Source organism: Plectropomus leopardus, chromosome 2 (genome assembly GCF_008729295.1).
Source record: "Plectropomus leopardus isolate mb chromosome 2, YSFRI_Pleo_2.0, whole genome shotgun sequence".
NCBI classification, from domain to species: domain Eukaryota; kingdom Metazoa; phylum Chordata; class Actinopteri; order Perciformes; family Serranidae; genus Plectropomus; species Plectropomus leopardus.
Genome location: NC_056464.1, coordinates 8,385,309 through 8,403,838, shown reverse-complemented (window position 1 = coordinate 8,403,838; position 18,530 = coordinate 8,385,309). Strand labels below are relative to the sequence as shown.

General features: G+C 40.5%; 1 protein-coding gene across 1 annotated transcript in view; it reads right to left on the bottom strand.

The window, feature by feature from the left end:
- LOC121952689 (transcription factor SOX-13-like) overlaps window positions 1-14,131 on the bottom strand; it is a 37,748-nt gene extending 23,617 nt beyond the window's left edge. The window contains 5 exon segments of the mRNA XM_042499500.1: window positions 1,167-1,339; window positions 2,386-2,472; window positions 4,878-4,980; window positions 5,144-5,360; window positions 14,109-14,131. Of these exon segments, the coding sequence (XP_042355434.1) occupies window positions 1,167-1,339; window positions 2,386-2,472; window positions 4,878-4,980; window positions 5,144-5,359 (579 nt within the window). The 5' untranslated portion in view covers window position 5,360; window positions 14,109-14,131.
- Between the last annotated feature and the right edge of the window lie 4,399 nt (window positions 14,132-18,530).

The following is an 18,530-nucleotide window of genomic DNA, read 5'->3' as shown; positions in this document are numbered from 1 at the left end:
GCAATTAGTTTTTGTAATTTTAGAAAAGCCACATTGCACACCAGCGACATTGAATATAACACATTTTTTATCTTTACACACTAGGTATACTTTTAATTGCTTTAACATGTGATGATGTAGATGTGTAGGTTCTACAATTTGATGTCTCCTGTCGTTGTGCTTGATTGGGAATGGGGCTGCCGTATCAAGTCATTTTTGTGGGGATCAATAATATCTATCTATCTATCTATCTATCTATCTATCTATCTAACAAACCTGTGTGCCTGTGCTAATTTTGGTGGAAAGGGGTATTTGTTTGCCTGAATCAGACTAATAAGCTACAGCACTTAAAGTGGACCATCTGCTTACACTGAGGAACTTTTACTATGTGTGAGGTCTTTCTGCTGTTTTTGAAAATAGTCCCTGATGTGGGCGCATTCAGCTCAACATGTTGGAAAACGTTAACGAGTGCTGTGGGACAGAAAGGCCAAGTGTGCAGGTTACAGTGAGACAAGTCTCCAGACATGTGTGTGAAACCATTCAGATGTTAAGAACCACCAGCAGTCACCAGAATAAATATCAGCACAAGTGATGAGAATTACTTCTTATGTTGCTGACTTTTAAATGTCATTATTTTTTTGCTGAGTTTCTATTTCTAGTCAGCTAGTAAGATAAGGAGAACAAGTGTAAGCATAAAAAAAAAAAACAAAAACAACGCACATTTACAAAAAAGGCCTAAAATAAAATCAACTGATTATCTCTTTGGCGACAGGTGTCTCGCCTCTCTGGCGTCTCTGTCTCCCTCTCCACCGCTGCACATTTCCTCCATCCATTCAAACATCACACAGTCGTGCAGCAGTGAATTACAAAGAACAACACAATGTGCTGTTGTCTCGTCGTGTTCAAAAAATGACATCTCAAACAAAGATGGCTTTTAATTTCATCTGCCTAATTTGCCTGTTCTCAATGCTTCTTCGTATGCAGTCAAAACACAAACAAGAGAGCACAGAGGGGACTTTGAGTTACTGATTTAGTTCCTGGGAATCCAGGTCTGTTTGGTCAGAAAGGTTCATTCTAGTTTTGATCAAGATAACAGACAGTGACCACGCAGAAATTTGAATGTTTTGATGAGTACGATGGTAGATGCATGGATTCTGGTGTTCTGATTGGACACCTGTCACTGGTACCTGTTCCTGCTGTTGTCTAGCAAGTTCCATCTGCTGCTGCTGTTTCTCCAGCAGCAGGGCGGCCATGTTCCTCTGCTCAGAGTGGGCGCCCAGTAGCTGCTCCCTCAGACCGCTCAGCTGATTGATCATCATCAACAACTGGAGCTCCTTCTCTGCCAGAGCCTCTGGGGTACCTGGAAAAGGTCAGAGGGTCAGGTTTCTCCAAAAACTCCTTTTGCACTGAATGTCAGGACAAACTGTGTCATGATCAGTGTTTGGTGGTAAAGTGTGTTTCTAGAGTTTTACAATTTTAAAAAGTGTGGACACTGACCGGAGCCCGACGGGATGTGACAGTTCAGGCCAGGTTTGGACAAATATTAAAAATATTGCTGGGTTAAGTTCAGCAAAAAATAATGGCCCTACATTCTATGTTGGGCTACTGTGTGTTTGCTGCTGGACGTCAAACAAAATTTGCCATCCCGAAGCTTGGTGTACTTGCTCTGGGCGTGCGTCATCCATCAAGGGAAAAATGTAAACAAACATGAATCAAGCCCTCACTACAGTGGCATTTATGTGTCAACAAAAGTCTGAAAAGGGGGAGGAGGAGAATGTGGACGCGGTCTTGGCTGGGGAAAAGAGCCAATTTGGTCATTTTGCAACGAAAGCTCAAAGTAAATATTAGCACCTACTAGCATCAGCGCCAGTGTCGCACTAATCAGAGCGTCATTTCATGCTGCATGTCTCTTGGTTGGTTTGTAGACGTGGGTCGTAACAGCAGTCACACAGCGAGATGCTCATCGTGAATTTCTGACACTGTCAGAATTTTATCCCTGGCCGTCTTCGATCGCAAGATCGTGACAACCGTCATTCTTGAACCTGTCTCACTAAGCGACGTAGGCCCATGAATAAAGATGTCGCCACGTTTCTGTCACGATGGTCATCTTTCGTCTGGGACAACCCCAAAATTGCACATTGTATACAGAGCTTTAAACAAAACTGTTGAAACAAACAGTTTTGACAGTGAAATGATCCAAGCAATAGTCTATCAAATCAGTGCACGCTGCCTGGTATCTTTTGAAAAGTGTTACATTACATTTCAGTTAACAAAGCAAATGAGAATCATTACAAATGAAAAAAATATGGCAGATATTTGCACACTCAATTAGTAATGTGTTGGAAATAATGGTTTATAAGTGGTGTATAAATGGTATAAAGGTGTTAGTAGTGTTTGAAAGCTGACCTTTCAGTTGTCCTGCCCCCACTGTGCTTTTATCCAGAAGTTTCTCCTTCCAGTCAGCATTCAGCAGCTTCTCAATGGTAGGCATTACTGTTAACAGGACACAACAGGTACTCAGCTGAGCTGCAATGGGCTGCACTAGATGGCGTGAAAAATATATTCTGTCAAATAAAATCTATCTGACACCAAACTACTTTTTCAGCCTCTCTTCTGCCTTCCTAATGGCATTGATTGAAGAAGACATTTGAGGTGGCGTGGGGCAGAGGTTGTTTGTGCCTCTGGGAGAAGTTTTGAGTGTTTGAGTGGATCGATATTTGGACAGAGAACAATCCAAGGTCAGCTAGTGGAGAGAATTTGAGAAAAATTTAAGGCGAGGAGTGCAGGCTGGTGAAAGACTCGAGGGCAGGGAGAGTCTCGGGAGCGGCTCGGCAGAGCAGCCTTTCACTCCACATGTGAGGGATTGAACAAAATCAGACAAAAAAAAAAAAAAAAAAGCACCCCGTTCCCCCCGAGCCCATTCAGGAACCAAAACAACACCCTCGCTCCGCTAGACAAACTGTCACTTCTACGCATTGATTTTCAGCAGACTGCATTGTTTAACACTGAATAGCAGCTGAATGTAGTGCACTTAAACACATAAAATATGGAGTCGTCGAAGTCTGGTTGGTGAGAAAATTGTATGGATGTGTGTATATTTGAGTAGGAGAGAAAGACTCCCATAGAAAGAAATAAAACGGAGGTGCAAAAAAGGAGACAGACTATGAAGCTACACCAATACCAATGCTTGGTGAATGGTGAGTTCTTGCTGAGGTGAATTAAGTGAAGATCCAAATACAAGTCAGTTCAGGGCCTCTCATGCTACTGAGTGCTGTAGGAACATGTTCTAAATCATAAAAAGACGAATCAACTGCTGTTATCATTGATCTGATTTGCATTTTAAATGTTAAAAAAAAAACGATGTGCGGAGTGGGTAAAATGTCCAACTTTGGCGTCCTCCAGTGTTAGTGTCCTTACTGATTAAATCCTGAGATCAATGGACTGTAACAGACACATACACTGCTGCACCTAATTTAACAGAAACTGACTAAAAAACATTTATTCCCTCAGAATACTGAATACACAGTGACTTAGAACAGTGTAAGTATAAGTATTGAAAATAAGTATTGAAACAGAATTGTTTTTTGTAACCTGGATCTCATTTTCATCTTTTCACTGGTTATGATGTTTACAATGTATCTGATTACCTGACCATTGAGTTTCTTGTGCCATCAGGCCTTTTTGTAACACTGTTGCAGCGTTGTCAGATCGCACCAATTACTGCGGTGTAGTATTAAATTTATCAAACCTTTCTTTATTCAGTCTTAGTCCTGTGTTAACTGTCCTTGTTAGTTTTTTTTAATCACATTTAGTCAACCTCATCCTGTTTTATAGTTGACTAAAAGTCAAATTAGTCTTGTCTTAGTCAAAGATAACTATTAATCATCAGATTTTATTAATCTTTTCAGTCAGTCTAGCCCTGCCTAAACCACTAATTTCTCATATTAGTCAAACTTGGTTCACATAAGATTTTATTTTATTATTATCTGCTAATAAAACACAGGCTGAATGCAGATTTGGAGAAAGTGTCTAGTAGTCTGGTATCAATTTGAGGAATACATCCAGTTGTGGAGCATGCCTTCATCTGCATATTCATTTTGAACCAACACCATTTTACAACTGCCCTCTGGCCTAATACTGTATTCACAACTGTAGCTGTACAGGCCAAAGCTCTTGCGCTTGTTTTCATTAACTTAAACTTACGTAGGTAACCCAGAGTCCTCCTGACTGCTCAGTATGTGCTGTTAGTGTATGGGGCGCATAGCAGAGGAAACTACTCTATAACTACAAACTATCAAAAATATTTGTCTCTATCTTTTGTTAATTTCAGTATGTTTTTTTGTTAACAATATTACACGTTGATTTAGTTATAGATAGTGTTATGGCCTTGGTGCCATCTTGTCATCACTTCCTCTTAGAAAAAAGGGACTTGACTTTGGTGAAAGTATTTAGTCATAGTTTCCGTTAAAGAAACTAACACCGCTGCGTGCATAGCATTATCATAACAGAGTCTGCAGCCATGCTAGGGGGTTTTTCAAGTTTGTACTTAAGCACAGCGGTGCTTTGTGCTAAATGCTAAAGTCAACATGGTAAGATGCACTTCACACAAAGTCCAGCTGAAGTTTTGCAGGTGAATTAAGGTAAAAGGTAAGGTATTTAGCCAGGTATTAGGACTGTGGACATCTGTTGCAAATTGCATGGCAGTCCATCTTACAGTTATCATGGTATTTCTTCCAAAACAAAGAATGTCAAGCTGCTTACATTCTACCCTAATTAACACTCAGTCTTCACAACCCTGGTTCTTCTAAATAACATATGCCTTCAACTTCATATACAGAGGATACTTTTTCAGTTCCATAATGCACCAAAGTGCAAGTCATTAAAGAGAGACGACAGACCTTCTTTGAAGTTGGATTGTCCTTCTGGTCTATCATGTGTCCTGGCCTCCTTCAGTCCCATAGGGCTTTGCCTATGAGGCAGCTCCTTACCTGGAGAGCCCTCCTGTCAAAGCAAAGAAAAAGACCATCAACTAACAAGGCATCAGAGCAGGATAAGGCAAAGCACATTTTACTTTGACAAATCAATCTCTGACATTGCCTACATTTACTAAAATGCCTGTCTTCAACCTTTCTCACTCCGTGCATGCCTTCCTTAATATCCTTACCGAAGGGGAGCGGGAGAGCGGTGGGGTCAACTGGCGGGCCTCCAGTGGATGATTCCCTGACCAATCACATGAGGGAGACGTCTTAGGAGGTTCAGCATTGGTAATGACACCACCCCCTCCGCCGGATTCCTCCTGTTCTACTTTGACACCAACACACGCCATGCTGACATCCCCGCCAGAGAGGAGGTGCAGTGCTGGAGGGCTGGGCTCAACCATCCTGTTGAAAGACAAACACAACAGACAAAAATGTGTCATTTGGGTGTGGTGAGGTTTGGCCATTTGCCATGTCAATTTTCATTTGGTACTTGATATAATTACAGCAAAGAGCAGAGTTCAAGTACTATTAATTTAATAATTTATAACATTGACAAATAATAATGTCAAGTCATTCCTGCAGGTGTTCATTTCTGTTTCTGTCTTTTTCACCTAGTTATGTGAGAAGAGAAAACTCTGCAGGAAGAGCAAGTTAAAACAACTTTTGAAGAAGAGCTGGTTGACTCCGTGGACAAGACTAAGAGTCTACAGCTATGCTAACATTTGCTGATTAGCACTAAACACAAATTACGGCTGAGGCTGGAGGGAATGCCATTCATTTTGCAGGTATTTGGTCAAACTATTGGACAAACGCTGTCCTGATAATGGGGCTAAATATGAAAGGACAGGGCATCAAAATTAATAAAATCGATCCTCTAGGGACCATGAGTGTCTACTAGAGTTCACCAGTCAAGCAGGTGTTGACATATTTTCACAGAATACTTTGCTGGCGGTACTGGGGGAAAATTCGGGGTATCATCAGGTCATTAGAATTTATGTTCTTGGGACCATGAATATCTGTAGTTAATGTCATTATAGTCCATCCAATAACTGTCACATTTCACTCTGAACCACAAATGTCAAGCCTCATGGTAACGCAAGAGGGAAAGGTCAGAGGTGAACTTTATCATTCACCCTTTGCAATTTACTATATACTTTTTTTGATATTTTATCACAGTTTAAGCCCACCAGCACATAATGCATTGTCAAGAGATCCTGTTCATTTCATTCATTTCTATGAGACTGTGCTGGGCCAACACGATTGCCCTAAGAAAAGGCTGCTCCATTATAAAGGCCAGGTAATTTTTTTTTATAAAAACACTGAGGTGGCTGGAGTAACCTATTTGAATGTATTAGTGAGTAAAACAGGTGTTTCAGTTACAAAAGAAAAAAAAGCCGCAGAGTTGGTGAGTATCAATTGCTCTATTAATGTAGTGATGAATTCAGTTCTGTGAAAATGTATGTTACTGAATTCATGAAGACAGCCTGTAGACATAGCAGGACTTTTATTCTTACTAAACAGGATAAAAATGTATGTATGAAACAGCAGAAATTAGAAATAAAGACATTTTTAATTTAAGCTTTTTTTAAAATAAGCTTATTTTGTAATTTAGTGCTGCTCATCATCCCAATTACCAAATGTATGAGACTGGTTATTCTAATGATGGATTTCATTGTCACCACTGTCTTCTCCTCACAGTGCAACCCAATGTTGAAGTGATGCAGATCAGTTTGTAAAAAAAGAAGTCCCAAAAACCTCTTCACAAGGCATCTCTGGTGTCTGATGTGTGTCTCAAGGTCTATTTCATGACAAAGATTGATTGAGAACCGCTGTTTTAGGTCACTGCTGAAGTCAAGGTCAAAGGTTAGGTGGTGGTTGTGTTACCACCACCTAAAGTCACAGCCAGGCTTATTGTCTAAGTAAGTGTGTGTGTGTGTGTGTGTGTGTGTGTGTGTGTGTGTGTTTGTGTGTGACAGTGAATAATAGGAGGCTGTAGGGGAGGGAGACAGACAACGCCTCGGTGAGGGAGAAAGGGAGAGAAAGGAAGAGAGGACAGGTTGAGTGAGGGAGGTTTGAACCACAGTGAACTTGAACATATCAACTTGGGCTGGTGCGTGTATGTTTGTGTGTGTGTGTGTTATTTCCCAGCTCTGCAGCGGGAGGAAAGAAAAACACAGCAGACAGCAGAACAAAACAAACAGAACACACAAGGGCAAAAAGTGCACATATATATTAAGAGGCAGAAAAAAAGCCATTGTTGGAGCCGGGGAACAAAGGAAGCCGGGACAATGGGGGAGAGGCTGACAAAAGCCGCCGGCCGCAGGAAACAGGCCGGATAACAATGCCAGCGGAATGTGCCGACCAACTCGGGAACACGGCAAAAAAATGCGGAGCGCCACCGTTCTGCGGAAAGCATAATAATGATTAGAGCCCCCCCTCCACTTCACCCAGCTCTCCCAGCCTGCATACTGTGTTTCCGAACAAAGCCACCTGTCTGCCAGGGTCCAAGGCTCCAAACCTCAGTGATGTATATATGCGTGTGTGTGTGTGTGTGTGTGTGTGTGTGTGTGTGTGTGTGTGTGTGTGTGTGTAATGAATCAATGAATCTAAACACAAAAGAAATTCAGAGTAAACCACAAGCAAGTAACACAAGTTAATGCACTTTGATTGTATTTGTGGATGATAGCTTAACACAATTAACCTATTGTTCTTCTGCAATGAAAACCTTCTTAGAATTAAAGGTACAGAGTTTTCTTGTTAGTAAACTGTTGTGTTTACTTTCTTTGTTTCTTACCAAACCACATTGTGTGTCTCCTGGAGACCTAACAAATGTTCTTAGTGCATTTCCTTCCTCAAATGCAAAGCTGTTTGTTTACACGGACTGAAACCTGCCTTGTTTACATCCATGTTTGCTAACTAGCATCATTCTTCTTAGGCATTTGGACAATGCTATTTCTCTTGGCATTTTACTGCCACAAACTGTCAATCAGTAAAATAGCATGAAACAGCAGGAATTACATCACCTACATGCTCATTAACGTATAGACAGGCAGAACTACTTGTATTGGACAATATATTGTCCCAGCAATAATTGCGATAAACAATATTTCTGTCATTTTGAGAGCGTTTTATGCCACTGGTATAATGATAATGGCATAATAATGCAAGTACACCCTTTCAGAGAGCAATAAACTTTCAATTGTTCAATTGTTACTGTTATACTTAATAACACCTGCTAATACAGTCAAGAGAGTGCATATAATATTTTAGTACCTATATAGAAGTGGCCCAAAATAATTCCGTTGGAGACTTAAAACAAAATTTCAAGTGATGCTTCTTGCGACTAATAGAAAGTTTAGCGAAGTTGCCACCATAATCGTGCTGGTGTGCTAAACTCATATCCAGGGATGGATGGCCTGGGAGTTTGCTGGTGGATTTACAGAGTTGGGGATGAAGTTGTTAGAGGTTAAAACTACAATCGACTCACTTTTTAGCAAATAACCATCAAGACTGTGCCTCTCCATCTCCAAAAGTGCAGCTACAGGCTACCGGTAAGCTACACTGTATCATCTTTAAAGTGTTGTTTTGTTTTTATTAGGACACAAATAGGCATAAGTGGAGGGGCTAAAAGGGGGATAATCACTGCTGTACTATTACAGCTGGGAAAACTCAGCTGTATATTTTTCACATCATGTTGTTTAAAATGTTGGTGACATTTTTATCTAAACAAAAAAACCTATGGCCTGAACACCAAATCAAGGTCAGCAAAATGATCGAGGTCACGTTCATATGTTGTAAGCTTGGTCTTTAACTTAATTACCAAGACAAGCCTACATACACAAAAAGAAAACTCCCACTTATCAAAACATTGCTCCATAGCACTTCTTGTAGTCAAAAAGTCTATAGGCTGCCTTCAATAATGATACAACAATATTCTTACATATTTTGGTACTGCCCTCTAGCAGCACTGTTCTGGACCAAAATCCGTATAAGTAGTGCTGCAAGTGACATTTCTACTGCTGCTAAACTCAACCCTCAGGTTTACAAAGATGTCAGATGTAAAATCTGAAGACATAGAGAGAAGTTTACCACAGTTACTACGCACATTATTATATTACACAGCTGGTTGAAAATTGGCAAAGTAATTAAGACAATGAATATTGCTAAACACAGCAGTATTATCATAGCACCACATTATTCAACTAAAATGTCTCAAAACAATGACACTGAATTGCTAGCCAAAAATCCTAATTAACCATCTAGATGAAGTGGATGCACTTTACTGTTTTAATCAACTTTTACACCCACTGCTGGTTACTTCCTGCATGGTGCTTTCTGTTAGAAGAAGCCAGCTGTGTGTGCACCTTTACCAATAAGGACAGACGCATTAATGAAACATCTTTATGGAGTTTGGCACAGTGCTCTCCGACAACCAACAATCTGCCAAATACATAATACTGTTACTGCATTTCAACACAAAGCCACCTGTCTGCCAGGGTTCTAAACATGCACGGATGCTTGTGTATTTATACCTGTGTGTGTATGTGTGTGTGTGTGTGTGTGTGTATTTAGACTCTGAATCATAATAAAACCATTTCACACAGCTGATGGAAACTAAAAAGCCTCCTAGCACATTAAATACAGCTGCAAGCCGGGAGGAACAACAGCACTCAGACTCATTTGATGCCACCTGCTTGACTACTGCTGACTTTGAACGCGATATCGCACTCAGTTATGTGTGTGCGGATATGTGTCTGAGTTTGGGCCAAAATCTTGTTTTCAGGTCCAAAATTGAAATGTCCCTGACAAAAAATATCCGTCTCACAATCTAAATGCGGTTTCCAACACAATGATACATTTCATCTGTGGTAACCAGTGGAAAAAAAATATCAGCTATCAGCACACCCACAAGGATCCATATCAGCCTAATCCAGTCTGATTGCTATTTTCAGGTGCTGTGTTTTTTTGGTTTTTTTTTAGCAGAGCATTACGAGGGAATGAGGATGGAGGGATGAAGACGGAGAGGTGAGAAAGTGTTTAACCAACAGTGCAGCAGCCCACGTCGGTATCAGCGAGGGGTTGATTGTGTTACGAGGGGAGGGGGGAGGGTCAGGCTGGCAGTGGCGACACACAGAGTTTTGTCCCACGGCGAGTTATTCCTGGGTCTCCCCTCCACGTTCCACAGAGGGCTGGACTGTAGAGCTGCCACAGGTGGCTTTCACACGCCTCTGCACAGACTGTGTGCGTGTGTGTTTGTGTGTCACCCTATGCAGAGGTATGCATTGAATCTCAGCGACCCACAGGGCCGCTGACAGCAAGGAATGCGTCAAGGTGTGTGTGTTTTACAAGCACAAAGGCTTTTTTTTTTTTTTTTAAACAATGCCTCACATTTGGTAAGAACAATAGGAAACAGTCAAGGTTATGGCTTCTCTCCACATCAGTCTCATCTACTTAAGCACACACTTAGCCTGTGTGCAGCTGACTGCACCCATGTGGAACCTGACCCTGTGTACATATGTATGTATATATGTATGGAGTGTGTGTGTGTGTGTGTGTGTGTGTGTGTGTGTGTGTGTGTGTTGCATGATTTGAATAGCGTCGCCTTCTTTCGAGGTTATCTGATTGAGGCCAGTTTTCCGACCACCTATGGTGTTGTTCGTCTTTTATAGGCACTTGCCACATGCCGCTAAGAAATCACAATAAAGCAGACTTCAGAGCAGCTGTTGAGCTAAATGAAGCAGAGCAAAGTGACCAGAACTACTATTAGACTCCTGCAACAATGTTCTCATGTTAAATATATACAATAAGAGAGTAACTAGTGGTGAGTTTACCTCCAGAAGAGAATAAACCGCCTGAACAGGTGAGACTATGTTTTGCTTCCAGTGCATATCAGTGTGTTAGAGGAATCAGGCATTGTTGGGTAATAAAAGGGGTGTGATCTTTGTCAATCAGCCATCAACATAATGATGTGACAAGTGAAAGTGCACAAGACAAAAACCACTGTGTACACTGCAATGGCAACAAATACAATGTGACACATTTCTGTGCTAATCACTGTCAAATTTGGGTTTAACAGTAGACACTAAACAACAACTTAAAAAATAATAATTAAAAACTGATCAACCTGTATTTAAATAAACATGGATTTGATCTAATAAAGGTCCGACAGGTAATAAAAGTGCAAGTGATTGCAAGTGAGAGTGCAGGATTCTTTTTCTTTTTGAGAGTGAGGAGATTTTGATCCAACACATCTGTGTACAAGAACATTGTAATCAACTTCTGGGAAATCTTCAGACCGGTCTTATACCAAGCGACCTTTCAAGCTATTTCACTGTCACAATTAACCAATGTCGGATTAAAATCATGAGAGTTTTACCTCAGTTGTTGCATGCTTGATCTTGCCGAGCATACTTCGATCATTTGATCCTTAGTAGTCATAAAACTCAGTCCAAAGGGACTTGCTGCAAGCTCCAGAGGTCTCTTGCATGTAAATACTGGCGTGCAGATACCGAAAGCTTTTGTTCGCAAGTGTGTGCGAATGCAGCTCCTACCGAGGAGCTACAGGCTACATGACACACCAGTGACGTTTTTAAAAACAACTTGCCATGTCACGGCTTCAGAACACTTGACTTAACATTTGAATCCTGGTCACCATTTGCTTTAATTGTTTGGGAGAAGAATGCAATGGCTTTTTCCCCATGAAACTGCAGCAGTGTTTTGTGGACTATAAAACTTTACCAGACTGTCCATCAGCATGAGGGTGAGTAGATAATGACTGAATTTTCACTTTTTGGTTGAACTACCTCTTTAACTTGCTGACATACCCTTAGCATTAGATGAGTAAACTTTGCAGCTATACTGTAGCTAAAGTTATTTGGCAAATTCAATCACAGTTGCAATGTTTCCATTGTCAAAACAATCATACTAACTTTATGCATGTTAATTGTTGTAACATTATAACATTGCCGTACGCATTGGTGGCCGGCAAAAGGTGGCCGATGGATTGGTACCCTGGTCTCGTTGTCTTCTTCTTCTTCTATGGCTGCTGCTGCTGCTCTTCTTCTTCAGGTAAATCGTGGGTGGTAAGTGGCGTTTAAGGTGCATGGTTTAATTATATAGTGGATTTATCGAACATTTATTATATTACTATTTAAGAAAATTATATTGAGAAAGTTATCATTATACTTTTATCGCCCAGCCCTTATAGTCACACAGTAACTTTAAAGTAAGAGGGTGTCAGACTTTAGTCTATCGATAATACTTTAAAGTCTTCTAGTGTATGATAGGCATCAGTAAGAGGGAAAGGGGTTTTTGTTATTTTGGTGAACTGAGCCTTTGAAAAAAGAAGCCTACTGTGTCTCACTGTCAGTCTGACCACAGTAATAGCTGTGCTGTTACAGAAGTACACTTGTTCCGTCCCCTGCTGTGAAGTGAATGCTCCTGTTGCAGCAGAGATGGAGGCGATGGAGGATGACAGAGGACAGAGGGAACATGCCTCTGTCCTCAGATAAAAATCAGCTCCTCTCCTTTGAACGTTGACAACACTGAAACCTTACACTTCCCACGACACAAGAATCACTTCACACAAAACCTTCAGTTACCCAACAAGTTGCAACACGTAAAACCCAACATTTCCCCCCCAGGGGATTGGCATTGCAAATCTCTTCTGTTGTTCTCCCTTTCTTTTCTTTCCTTTCTTCCTTTGTTTCTTTCTTCTTTCTCTCACTGTTTTCTTTTCTCCCCCCCTCGACAGAAGCAGCTTGTTGGGTTTATACCGTTCATGGCGCTTTCCAACTAGTGCCTGAGGCAGAATAGCAAAGAGCGCACAATAGACGGAGAGAGAGTGCCAGGAGCTCGTCTCAGCAGTTGAGAGCAGCAGGATAAAGTGTTAGACATCTAAAGGGGTTTACTCGCTGATAAACAAATAAAGACATTGTCAACCCCGAGACTGACAGCTGTAATGGCAGAAGGTTCCCCGCAGGAATGTATCAACGGCAGACAACCACAAAACGTCTCAGTCAACTGGCTCAAGCACAACATTCTATCAAACAGCAACAACAAAAAAGCAACAAAAAATCTCAAACTGTAATCTTTGCATATTTCCACAGTCAGTCCCATCACACTCGATAGGGAAGCAGTTGCAATACATTTTCTCACATTGCTCCATTGTCAACTGCGTTCCATGACAGAGCACTTGCAGTAAGTTACCAACCTGCTGTGAAGTTGTGTTAGGACAAGTGTGAACTGATGTATAAACAAATGTTTGGGGAAATGTTTCACAGTTAGCAGTATTTGCTTAGGGATGATAAAACAATTCGGCTCACCGCGCAAGCTCTAGTGCCTTTCTGCCCACAGGGCATGGCTGATCACGCCCAGAAACATCACTGTAAGACACTCAATCTCATCTCAAATCTTTTTCTTTTGAATCTGCCAAAATCTACTCTTTTGATTGACAATCACTGAGGGATGTTGCTTTGCTTGGACTCCGCTCACCAGAAAAAAGCAAGCAATGTGAGTTTTCATGAAATTCACCCTACGAAACCTGGCCTTCTTCTTCTTTCTTTCAAAAACACGGGAAGAAGGCAATGAGCAATGAAAGAAGAAATGACCCCAAAATTAGCAAGAAATCAGTAAAAATACAAAAAATTATCTCAGAAATCATAAAGAAAAAAAGTAAAATTAAATGATTAATAACAACAATAATAATAATAATAACAAACACAGAAATGAGCCGGAAAAGGTGCTTAAAAATAATTATTTTGTAATATGCAATTGTGATAATTATAAATGAAGTTTCCCCCCTTTTTCCCCTAGCATTTTTTTCCTAGACAATTAACCTCACTTTTTTTAAAAAACAATCCTCTTCATCTAATAATTTCTTTCAATTTGTAATCTTTCTAATGTTTCGGAAAGAAAGCGCACCAGTGTGCTCAGGGTTCAAAGGTTTAAATACTTCGGAAAGTCATCGGAAAGCAGCACAAGAAAAGGGATGTGATTCCAGGTTTCAAAGGTTAAACTTTGTGCAGAACTGCCGTTAAGGAAAAACTTTTTTTTTTTTTTTAATTTCAAAGATCTCAAAGAATTTCAAAGTTAAAAACTAAATTTAATAAAACATACTTCAACCTGTAACCTGAAGTTTTCAGTACTGACCTGGTCGGGAGGAGTGGACGTGAGGAGATCCAGCAGCGCTCCCTCACTGGAACACAAGTCATAGTGAGTGTCTCTCTCGCACCAGTAAAGCCTGGTCTTTTCTACTCTTCTGTTACCTCTGGCCCAGCCAACCCCCCTTCTCCTATGCCCATCTCTCCTCTCAAGAGGGCAAGTACAAAGAGCCTCTTCAATTCCCACCGTCCAGGCGCTTCATTTGCATAATTAGTATGCTGTTTCAGGTAACTGTCGACAGCCCCGATGTGCATGATACCAATCGAACACTAACAGGTGTGATAGTGGTGCGATATGAGTATTCAATGGCTTCATGATGCTTTCGAACAAAGTTTATCTTTCGTTATGATTTTCAGGACGAGTGAGTGAAAGTGGAGAAAGTGAGGTCAGAATAACAACAAAGCAGTGGCCAGGATATGCCACGTAGACAACAGAGTGAGAACAACAGGATAGAATCAGACTCCATTGTTACTAATGTTTAATATCACTCTTAACTGAGAAGAGAGGACCCTGTCAAAATTCAACCTAGCCTTAGACACAATACCCTGATTATTAAATCAGTAATGATTTGAATAGTCTTTATTCATGTTTTTTTTCTGATCCTCATTTAAAATAAAATCACTTCTTTAATCTGAGAGAAAATCCAATACAGATGGAAGATGAATTAGGCCGTCATAAACTGTAATTTGTGATAAATAACTCAACATATTGGGATTCTTTATGGCTTAAAAAAAAAGAAAAAAAATATAATCTTTCTTGCCATGCACTGTTATGCGCTTGTGTTTATTTGAGCTGGACGCAGTTGCACAAGCTGCTTTTGTGGCTTATATGACTGGGTACATTAAATACCCAATGCTACATTCCCATATGGAGTTGCAGTAAATGTCTAATCAGATCTAAAATTCATCTCTTGTATGAAATAATTTTGGCCCACTGGCTACAATTTGTTTGGTGTGTTACTGCTGTTTTTTGAAGACTGGCTACACTTTGGAGCTGTTTTGAAGCTGTGTTTGCAGTCTGCCATATATTTAACACTATGTGAAACTAAGGATGTGCGTTACAGGGTTTCTAAAAAAGAACTTTAAAAAATATGGCTATATGAATCATTGTGAAGCTCACTGATCAGGTTTTCTACCCAGTTTATCAACCCAGAGCTTACTTAAGACACCAAATGTGCCAAGACATGTACTGGCATTGACAGGGGCAGAATTTACATTAGATTTCACTGTAGAGAAATTTATTTTGAGCATCTCTAAATTCGCAGTTGTATAGAGTTTTGTAAAAAAAAATCAAAATCATGGCAGAAAATATCAAAGAGGAAGGAGACACCACTATAGAATATTGACATTGCATTATTCCGCATTTATTGTGGTGTAGCTTCGTAGTCAGCTGGCTTAAACCTAAGCAACATCTGAAAACACTAACTACATACAATATTCACATGGTCTATTAAAGGAGTGATAACCTCCCCAGATAAAAGCTTCTTTATCGATTGAATCTGTGAAAAGAACTTGGGGAAAAAGAAGGGGTCCGCGTTCAAGTGTGATGCTGATTCATTCACACACACTGCTTAACGGTCAGTAGCAAATGAATTTATACAGATGTGGGGGTTTTTTTTTGCAATATGATCACAGAGTTTCTGTTTCAGATGAAAGGAGCATTTGTGTTGAATGGTAGCTGTAGTAAATTAGAGTCCCAAAAAGCAGTCATACATCACCATCTACCATCATACACGCATCAGCATACACACCGCCACATGTTAACCGTGGCCAAACAAGCAAACAAAAACTGTTTTATGTGTCTGATAAAATAGAAAGAGGATGGCAATGCTATGGACCTGTAGTGTGGTATTAATAAAAATAATGACGATCCATTGATATAGAAGTCTTGATGGGTCTTCGTGGACCCCAGGACCCGATCCGCAACCTGTACAGGTTAGGGTCCAAGTTTTTTCATCGTCAGTCAAGTCTGGCCCCATTCTCTTAGGTCTTCAGTCTGGTTATCATTATGTGTATTACCAGAGAGGATCTGAGAAGACCTGTGATCAGTGGTAAAATCAAGTAAAATGCCTAAACACTGTATGTATAACTTGCGTAATGAAAAGGGTAGAGCACACTCTATGGGTGAAAGTCCTATCAGTCTCCAATTACGCTTTCTGCGTCTGCACAGCAGCGAGGCTCAGCATTACTTAAATGCCATCATCAGCCCATGTCTGTGAGGGGATTGAGGGTACTGTGTGAATGCTCAATATAGTATAAACAGAACTGCATGTGCATCTGCTGTCTGTATCTGTTTTGGAACGTTAGTTGGCACTGAATCTAGTATTGTGTTGCGAGTTGTGTGCAGCTGAGAACATGAGCCATGGAAGTTATTGGTGTAATGAGCTTAGCAGTTTAAATTATTGATCCATTGTGACAAGGAGCACTCAATCAGAAAATTTGGGGAAATTCAGGTGTGATGAAAGATACATAGGCCAATTATGCTGTCAATTAAGCACATAGCCCAGCCAACATTTGAATGTGGAGTCTACGGATGTAATAAATGGGCAGAAAAATGGACCCTTTATGGGACTGTCCAAGGGTTCCATAAGGCCCCATGCAAACTGACCACATGGATGGGTTTACCAAAGTTGGCCCCACGTAGGTCATGCTGGGTTTGCCTGGGTACCAAGTGTGTATGTGCCCAAAATCAGCATCTTATTGGTAAACCCATGTGGGCAGTTGGCAAGGGAACATTATTGAAACAGTGGAAACTCCCATAAAAGATCCCATATGAGCCTCATATGCAGATGTCTGCTGGAAATAAGCAAAATAAATAATTGGAAATCCATGATACTGCAAAAGCTGAAAAAAAGTGTCTTATGAAAACTAACAAAGAACCTAGAGCTGCAACGATTAGTCAACTAATCGATTACTATTACAAAAAAAGAAAACTATTTTATTAATTAATTAATTGTTTCAGTCATTTTTTCAAAAACATCTGCTAGTTCCAGCCTCCTAAATGTAAGATTTTGTTACTTCTCATTATCATTTATTACAGTAAATGAGGAGTCTTTGGGGGTTGTACTGCTGATTGGACAAAAAAAAAAAAAGCAATCTGAAGATGTCACTTTGCATTTTTTTTTTATATAACTCTGATTAGCATTTTTCACAATTTCTCTCTTTATTTTTTTTTTTTACATTTTATAGGCTGGAAGATTTATCATGAAAATAACTGGCAGATTAATCGATAATTAAATGAATATGTAGTTGCAGCCCTCAACCTCAAAAGAGCCTCACCTTCCATGTGACTTCCCACACTTCTGAACTCCTACATGCACAAATTTTCACTTGATTCACAAACCACTGCTTGCAACATTTGTTTGCTTTTCCAACAGCCCACCTCTTTTATTTACCACTACCTGAGTGACTTACAGAGAAGTTCAAAAACAGCTTTTCAGTGAAATATCAAGGCCTCCCAACAAAACACTGAATACCCTTAAGATCACGCTGACAGATAGAAGTCTCAGAGTCATATGTGAGTGTTTGGGGTCTTGAATTATTTTCTTATCAGAGAGGTCGGTAAGACGTTTGCAACAGACACACACAGTTCTTGAACAAAGCTTCCTTGCGTTGCTGACTGGGCCTCATTAGAGAATGAGCTCTCAGGACTGAAGACACAAAAGCCTAGCCTTCTTCTCCTTTCCTTCCCCTCTTTTTCTCTGTTCTCTTGGCCTTTTGATGTCAAGGGTACTGAACCATATAGTGCATAGTCCAAGAATAAGCTCATCAAGAATACACACTTAGTTTCCTTATTTTTTGTTTGTTTCTTTTACCTTGTGCTGAGTGTGTGTGTGTGTGTGTGTGTGTGTGTGTGTGTGTGTGTGTGTGTGTGTGTGTGTGTGTGTGCGCGTGTGTGTGTGCGTGTGTGTGTGTGTGTGTGTGTCTGTGCTGCCAAGCGAGCACAGAGAGCTACAAGCCCTGATAAGGTGCTGTTGTTCTGTGGTCGCTGGTCAGTTCATCACACAAAGACTAGTGTTGGGAACTCCAGCGCTGTGACTGAGTGATAGAGACATCACAAAGACCACATTTTACTCCCTTTTCCTCTTGGAGTTCAGGGGCTGCCCCACAGAGGCCCGCCCACTGCACACACATGAGCACACACTCTGCTCTGACACATGTCTATTTCGCACTTCCGACTTCCCCCGTACCCAAAGATGCCATAAATATTACATCAATACCAGACACAGTGAAAGGAAATGAGTCAACAAGGAATGAAGAAATAGGTGATGCTGATTCATTCACACGCGTTGATTAACAGTCAGTGGCAAATGAATTTATACGGATGTGGAGGGTTGTTTTTTTTGCCATATGATCACAGAGTTTCTGTTGCAGATTAAAAGAACATTTGTGTAAAATGGCAGCTTTAGTT